Source organism: Selaginella moellendorffii, unplaced genomic scaffold (assembly GCF_000143415.4).
Source record: "Selaginella moellendorffii unplaced genomic scaffold, v1.0 SELMOscaffold_28, whole genome shotgun sequence".
Lineage (NCBI taxonomy): Eukaryota > Viridiplantae > Streptophyta > Lycopodiopsida > Selaginellales > Selaginellaceae > Selaginella > Selaginella moellendorffii.
Genome location: NW_003314289.1, coordinates 530,820 through 539,217, shown reverse-complemented (window position 1 = coordinate 539,217; position 8,398 = coordinate 530,820). Strand labels below are relative to the sequence as shown.

Here is an 8,398-nt window from a genome sequence, read left to right as displayed (position 1 = left end):
GTTGTGGATGCAATGGTAGTGACGCTGGTGGTGGTGGTGGTAATAATGGCAATGATGGCAGTGGTGGTAATGGTGGTGATGACGGTGGTGGTAATGGTGGTGATGAAGGTAGAGGTGGCAATAGTGGTGAAGGTGGTGGCGGTGGTAATGGTGGTGAAGGTGGTGGTAGTGGTAATGGTGGTGGTGGCATCGATGGCGGTGTGGCAAAAATGGGGGTGCATGTGGACTAGAGATATTTGGTTGCGAAGACGGCAAAGTTGTCACTATGGAAATCTCTATCTAAAGGTCAACTTGATTGTCATCCTGAATCTCATCTTCCTTATGTCTTCTCTTTTATCCAAAATTCTTCTCTTTTTGTAGTTGCTTTCGTTTCTGAAAATAAAAAAAACTCATTATAAATTAAAAATGCATAAGAAGCAGGGACTTTGGGGTGTAGACTTGGCGCAAGCGCCGGTTCGCCGGCGAACTGGCCCTCCCCAAAGTGCCAAGTCCAAGTGCCCAGTGCAGGCATTTGGCACGGGCATTTGGCCCGCCCCCAAGTGCGTTGGCCAGCCCGCCCCTAAGTGCCTTGGCCAGCCCACCCCCAAGCGCCTTTGCTGGCCCTACGCCGAGTGCTCGCCCCCAATTGCATTTGCCGGCACGCACCAAATGCCCGGCACGGGCATTTGGCACAGGCATTTGGCCCAACCCCAAGTGCCTTGGCTGGCCTGCCCCCAAGCACCTTTGCCAGCCCTGCGCTGAGTGCCTGGCCCGAACACTTGGCGCGGGTGCCGGTTTGCCGGCGTACTGATGGCCTACCCGGGCGGAGTGCCCAGCCAAATGCCTGGCCCGGGCACTTGGCAGCAGCGGCGCTGGGCACGGCGGCGGCAGCACTGGGCATGGCAGCAGCGGCGCTGGGCACGGCGGCGGCAGCACTGGGCACAGGGGCGGCAGCACTGGGCACGGCAGCGGCGGCACTGAGCTGGGCAGCGGTCATGGTTGGTCCCGACCGTTCCGAACGCCGACCGCCCGACCGCCCGACCGTGGTTATCGACTGGCTGTGAAAATGCCGAACGGCCGAACGGTTCACAAAATTTTTTTGAAAAAAAAAAAAACATTTTTAGTAAAACCACATTAATAAAAGTAGGAAAACCAAAGCATTAAACCAAACCAAACCAAACCAAACCAAAGCATTAGACCAAACCAAACCAACTGCTACTCATCTTCTTCAACATCTTCGGCAAGTCCCTCGACATCTCCGGCATCTTCCTCAACAATCACATCTTCATTTGGAAGATCTTCTTCGGCTAAATCTTTTATACCAAGAGATTCAAGCCTAGCTTGCATCTCTACAATCCTCATCCATTGTGGTTCGATTGCAATTGTGTCGAGATCAATCTCTAGGAACTTCATTCCTTCACTTTCAATACGATCCACCACTCTGGTGTTACTGTGTACATAAACCAACTTCTTCAAGTTCTCTAGAAGCAAGCGATTGCGTCGTTTGGTTTGGATCAAGTTCCAGCTACTCCAATTTCGCTCACATGGAGAAGAGCACACTCCTTGGCTCAACACACGAAGTGCTAACTTCCTGAGCTCAGGCATCTCATATCCATAGGATTCCCACCAAGACACTGGGAATTTCCTTTTTGCTTTGCTCTTCGGCAAATCCTGATTGATAGCTCTTCCAATTCCTCGTCGAAACATATTGAATTGCTCATCTAACTTCTCTTCCAGCTGAGTGTCCCCATAGCAATAGAGTGATAAATAATTCATCCAATCACTTCTTACCTCAGCATCCAAGTCTTGCTCAAGGTATGAAGGATTCAAAGCATGTGCAGCGCTGTGCATAGAGCTATGCATCATAAACCATCGAGCTCTCCATCTATGTTGGTCTTCAACCAAGACACACTTAATTGCATCAATTTTATCTGCATCAAGCTTGCCATCTTGAGCTGCAAGCTCCAATCCTTCAATCATACAATACATTGCTTCATAAATTAATCCTGTTGTTGCGCCCTCATGATCTGCAAGACGTAACACCTTCAAAATAGGAGCTACCATAACCAATAAAGTTGAAGCATTCTTTCAAAATTCATCATTGAAAATTGTTGTACGAACATCTTTGGCATCCTTTGTGTTATACCACTTCGACGATTCAAATTCTGCACTCACTATGAATCGTCGAAGGCACGGGAAAACATCTTCATGCTGGAGCTAGCTGACCATAAGAAAGATGTAAGCGAATCGAGTCTTCGCAAGCTTCATGAGTTCTCTAGAGCAGAACTTTCGAAATAAAGCAAGTAACATCGGCTTCTCAGTTATGAACTTCACGATCTTCTCACAGTCATTTACGATCTTAGACACCCAATCAAACTTCCCAATATCCTCCAATAATAAGTCCAAAACATGGCACACGCATCGATTGTGTAAGATAAAGGGGAATTCTTCTCTCATATGTTCCCCCATCGATACACAATTCGAAGCATTATCAGTGATGACTTGAACAACATTTTCAACACCAACATCCAAAATGATGGGTCTAAGTTGCTCCCAAAGCCAAAGACCAATCTTCTCTTCTCCTTTGGTGTCAATACCCTGCCAAAATATTGAGCCATGGATAGAGGTAACCATGAAATTTATGAATGATCTACTCTTTATATCAGACCATCCATCAGTCACTATTGTACATCCAAACCGAGCCCATCCATCACGAAAGGGAGCTAACTTCTCCTTGATTAAAGTATAGTGACGAGTGAGTTGAGTAGTACGAAGCTTCTTGTAACCAAGAATCCTCGATGCAGCACTAGGTCTAGCACTACAAGCGGCTGCGATCATCGCATGAAAATATGAGCTTTTCACAACATTAAATGGTATAGCATTCAAGAAAATGAACTTTGATATCGCATCATCTAAGTTCATGTTTCTTGCATCATCAAGCATTTCCTCAATATTGCCATCTCGCATTCGCTTTCGATCAACAGATGATCCCTCATGGCCTATAGAAGCACTCATAGGCTGAGATTGACTAGCACTTTGTGTACCAGCTCCAGAAGCAGATGCCCCATCAAAATGCCTACTCTGTAGATTTGCTGTAGAAGGTAAAGACAAAGGGGCATTTGCAATTTGCTCCACAAACATTCGGCGAGCTTGGTTCTGAACATGAAGAGGAACGTTTGAAGCACTACATGCTTCAATATCATGCCCAGAAACTTTAGCAAGATGCACCTTGATGCGTTTCGGTGAACCGCCATACATTTTACCACAATAATTACATTTCCAACGCCCATCTCCTTTGCCGGAAGCATAAGGAGTGAGCTTGGTAACATGGGACCATGCCCAATCGGGCGCCATCGCTCAATTGTGCCAGAATCGCTATGAATCTCTACAATCAAATCTCTGGAATCACTGAATTTTCATTTTAGGGCAAAAACTTCAAGCATCGCAGACTGGGCGATTTGATTTGTGAGGCCTCAGCGCTGCTCCATGCTCAATCGAAAACAGAGGCAGGTACGCACGCAGCTCCTATGCCCTCCTTGCCGCAGCAGCATCAGAAATCTAGCGCGAAGCACGATCACCATTTTTTTTTTTTCCCGACATTTTTTTTTTCCACGAACGGACCTGTCCAAACGTGGTCGGCCGAACGCGGTCGGCGGCGGTCAGGGTGTAGGCCGACCGCGGTCGGGACCAACAATGGCAGCGGTGGCACTGGTCATGGCAGCGACGGTGCTGGGCAGTGGCGGTGCTGTGCAGCAGTGGCCCTAGGCAGTGGCGGCGCTGGGCATGGCATGGCATGGGCGTGGCGTGGGCACGGTGGTGTTGGGCGTGGCATGGGAGTGGAGGAGAGGGAGTGGAGGAGTAAAAAACTTACTTTTGGCGGCATTCTGTTCGACGCCGATGGATCCTATAGTCACTCCCAACCTCCCACTTTAGTTTCTATAAAACCCTAATGCCGGCAGCTGCTCTAAACCTAACCTCACTTTCATCACAGCCGTTCATCATGGATGCAGTAAATCTTCATTACATTCTGCAAATATTTGCTAGCAATGTATAATTTCTATTCCATCCTAAATTTGATCACGTGACAAAGTCCTTTTGAGTTGTAATTTAAGAATGGAGGTGTGCTCTAATATGACTATGCCATAATGTGGAAATAATGTCACAGACGCATGTGTTGAATTGATCACAGTACGAAATTATAAATGAGAATTATATGTTTCTCACAAGTAATAGCATCTTGTCAGAAAATATAAGATTATTAAATCGTAAGATGGTATTTCCAAAGTAATGTATATAGATAATTTACTATAGGTGATAGATGGTAGTACAAAGATGGAATTTAAATGAGTTCAGAAGAATGTGATGATTTCTAGCTTTAATGAAGTACTGAAAATATGTACAATATTTAATTTGTTTGGCAACAGTTGGTTGATGGTAGATCCTAGAATAAAATTATTCCTATCTTTTATATTATAGCACATGCTTGACGTGATATTTCTTTCCATTCTACCAAAAGTTAGTCCATATAATAAATTTGAGCATGTTTTTGAATTCAATATATACAGACTTTTAATATTGTACAACATAGTCCTATATACTTTATACAGAATTTATTATAACAACATTATTCAATGTTAGATCCTAGAATAAAATCGCCCTTTCTTTTCACATAATGGCATAGCACATGTTTGAGGTGACATTTCTTTATAAAAGTTTAGAGTTCCAAAACCTAAAGGCAACAAAATGGAGAGTTTCCTTTTGCATTACCAAGATCACCCACCGCTTTCTTTCTCCCAAAGTTTTATTTCAGAAAGTTTTCTTTGCCGACGTTTCGATCTTTTTCTCGGTTCTATTTCATTGGAGGCTGTGATTCGCAACAACATTGGTGTAGTTGAACGATCGGAGTTTCTTCTTTCGGGTGTAGGTGAAGGTGGACAATATTGGGAATTGCAACATTCCAAGTCGAAGGAGATTCGAGTTTTTGGATCTTCAATCAAAGTGCGAGGCTGCGATCCTACCAAAGTGAATGTGAAGTAAGAGTCAGTCGTCATCATTTCTTCCTTTTTTAGTTCTAGTGGAGATTTTAGTCTAGTGCGAGCCAAGAATTTCCAAACTCCAACTTTACAGATATTCAAAGTTGTTTGCAATGCTTTCCAGTTTTCCCGCCTCTCTATCGACGTGCGTTCCTTTCTGCATAGGCCCATTAGTGAGCTCCCATCTACATACAATGGCAATATCTTCTTTGAACTACCACCTCTTGTCAGCTCAAAACAAAAGGGGATGGAAATGAAGCAAGACGTCCACAACTAGTGCAAGATCAAGACCACATATTTCTAGCATTTCGAAGGCACAGTGTCCATGGTTCATTGTGGTGGGTATTTGGATTGTGTGAATAAAACATGCAATCGAGAGTGCGGTAAAAACTCCACATTTTTTTAAGGATCTGCAACCAATCCTCCCATCTGTGACACCATTGGTATTGGATTCAAGTGTCGATTTTGCAAGAATGCTCCATTATGTCATGCCATCTGCGGGGCCAAGATGTACTATTTTCTTCCATGAGATGGAGAGGCTGGTAGAGCTGCAGTACATATTGGCACGCACACACATCCAATGCAAGAAGGGATACAAAGGAGTTCAATCAACCGTTTCAAAGATGCAATGCAGATAGAGACTGTGAGAAACTCATCTACAACTCCAAAGCATGTTCAAAAGATAGTGCTCAAGGATTTTATCACAAGCACTTTACTTGATCCGGACTACAAGAATACTCAACTGGATGAGACTAGCTTGCGGGAGTTACTACAACATATGCAACCTGCAACTAGCCTCATAAGGTATGAAAATATTATTACATACTTTTCAATAATATCTCTCTTATATTTTATTTTATTAAAGATAAAGTCTTGGATATGTGAATCTCGAGAGGGGAAACTCCAATCAAAAATCGACTCAATCCTTGAACTAAAACGGACTTGTCCCTATGAGTTTATTCATGGGAGTTTATTTCCAGATCAAGTTGTTAGTGAGCAAGAGCGCCTCTTCGTTTTCAAAATGTCTACCATGGGCCCCGCCTCTGGTGTGGATCTTGTTTCCCAAATGGATATGTCTGGGTTGAGTGACCTTGCTAATGCATGGGTACATTTTGACCATATGGAGCGGGTGGCGAGTTGGACAACCATGGGAGCTCATATGTATGACCCAAGGTAGTTTTTTTTCTCATTATCTTAAAATGGTTTTAAGCATTACCCTTTTCACAGATTACGTTGTAACTTGAAAATTGCAATAGCAGAGTTTAAAGTACAAGACCAGATGGCTCAAGAAATATTTTGGAAGTCCCTCTCCGACATTGTATTAAAACGGACTAGTAAGCCTACCAACTTTCACAATTTCATGGCAGATGGGGTTGGGGCTAATTGGAATGGTGTCCGAGCAGTCTTTGGGAATGGTCAACCCCTAGAAGGTTGTGAGAGGACTTGTGAGTTCTATTGGGCTCAGAGCCTAAACCAACACTGCCACCTTATCAAGCCAGATTTCCAATTAACATTTAAGGAGTTGTGCAAACAATGGCAAGCTACACCTTCTGAAGAAGAGCATGAGGCAAAAGCAAACAAGATCCGAATGTGGTGGCATGAAGATGGCCATACTGACATAAGTTGTCTACCACAACTTGAGTCGTGGTTGGGGTGGTGGGAAGTCAGAATGTTCCAATAGGGACATTACTCTTTTCAAGTTGGTTTTTCTTTTTTTCCACTTTTTTATTGCTTTTTGATATCATCTTTTTATAAGGATCAACCACTTGAGGATCTTGCATACACCCCAACTGTGAATCTCTCAAAAAGTAAACATTGAAGTTAGCGTTCCTCTGAGGTAGGGAAAGGGAAGATGAGTCTATATGAAGCATGTCTATCAAATTTGATACACGTTGTAGAGTAGTCTTCAAAAGACTTGGCATTTAAGGAAGGAAGATATATGGGAACAGGACCTTCGGTTGAGATGTTACACGATCAGATGAAGAAGAAAGTGACTCCACTAGCATGAACAGTGGCAACTGCAGTGGAGGAAGTGGTTCGTGGCACATCTATAGAGTACACTCCCTGGGCTTTTATTGGTGATATGAAGACTGTCCGCTCAAAGCGTCACTTTTCCTTTGCTGGTGAAGATGTTGGCATAGATCTTGGAGCAAAAAGCTCTCACATGCCTGATGTTGAGTATCATTCTGCTCCAAGACATCACCCCCGAACCGAGCCACCTCAAGTGGCTGATGAAGAAAGTGCATCACAGCAGGTTGAAATTGCTTATCGTAGCGTGGAGCCGAAGCAATGGGCAATCCGTCAAGTGCCAGCAAAATCAAATGTAAGGTGTGTAGGGATGCTTCCAAGGGGCAAGTGTTGGGCTTGGATCCGTGGTAACAAGTCTGCTTTTGTTCTAGCCTTATGTTTCCATGGGGAACGAAAGCAAGCAGGATTTTCAAGATGGTGTTGGTTATATTGCTCCAACACTAATGTCAACCATATAAAGCGGCTTGAAGACACTATAGTGACTAAACCTGATGCAGTACCTAAAGAATGGCCGGTTGCTAATGGGTTGCTCTCTGGTTTCAATCTTGAAAGGAGAGTTGGAGACACAAGTGATAAAACCAGGATTGTTCCTACAGAGATGCATAGGAGGCCAACGAGAAAAGGTAAGGCAGTTAAATTTATTAGTACTGTCTCCAAGCAAAAGCAAGGTAAATTAAACTTGGCTCAAACACTTGAGTGTGAGATTCTCTCCACAAAGTACATCATTACGCTTGCAAAGGAGTACACAGTCAAAACAAAAGGTGGAGAGTACACAATTGTTATTCAAGACTTTCCTTTTTGCACATGTCCAGACATTACGAAGCACGAGGAACATGGGAAGGCATATGCTCCCTAACTTTAGTAAAGACTTTGAGGTAGAAACATATGCTTCGGACTTTGCATTAGGTGCAGTTTTAAAGCAAAACAACCATCCAATGGTGTTCTTCTCGAAATAGTTGAATAAGGCTCAACAAAAGTGGCTTGCTTACAAGAAGGAATTATTTGCAAAACTACCTTGGGAGGCACTTCAAAGTTTACACAGATAATGTGGCAACAAAACACTTCTTGGCACAACCCGACCTAAGAGGGAAACAAGGTCGGTGGGCCAATGCTTTGGCTGAGTTTAATTGCAAGATTCTGTATAAACCTGGGAAGAGCAACATCGTGGCAGATGCTCCAAGTCAAAAAGCAAGTATCAAATTGGTGATATCTAGTGTGACAACCTTTTGGGAAGATGTGTGGACAACATATGAGAACGATGGTCTAGCACAAGAAGTGTTGCTAAGGAACCAAGAGGCACGAGAAGCTCATCAGAGAGGTGAATTGCCAACAGAAGAGAAAACAAGTTATACAGAACA

At 43.7% G+C, this 8,398-nt stretch overlaps 2 protein-coding genes across 2 annotated transcripts; both read right to left on the bottom strand.

Moving 5' to 3' along the window:
• Positions 1-1,194: 1,194 nt before the first annotated feature.
• On the bottom strand, positions 1,195-2,043 carry LOC112348252. The gene has a single exon (XM_024680423.1). The coding sequence runs from the start codon at positions 2,041-2,043 to the stop codon at positions 1,195-1,197; it is 849 nt and encodes a 282-aa protein (XP_024536191.1).
• Positions 2,044-2,113: 70 nt separating this feature from the next.
• On the bottom strand, positions 2,114-2,921 carry LOC112348313. The gene has a single exon (XM_024680601.1). It carries the CDS (start codon positions 2,899-2,901, stop codon positions 2,197-2,199), a length of 705 nt encoding a protein of 234 aa, XP_024536369.1. The 5' UTR covers positions 2,902-2,921; the 3' UTR covers positions 2,114-2,196.
• Positions 2,922-8,398: the final 5,477 nt, after the last annotated feature.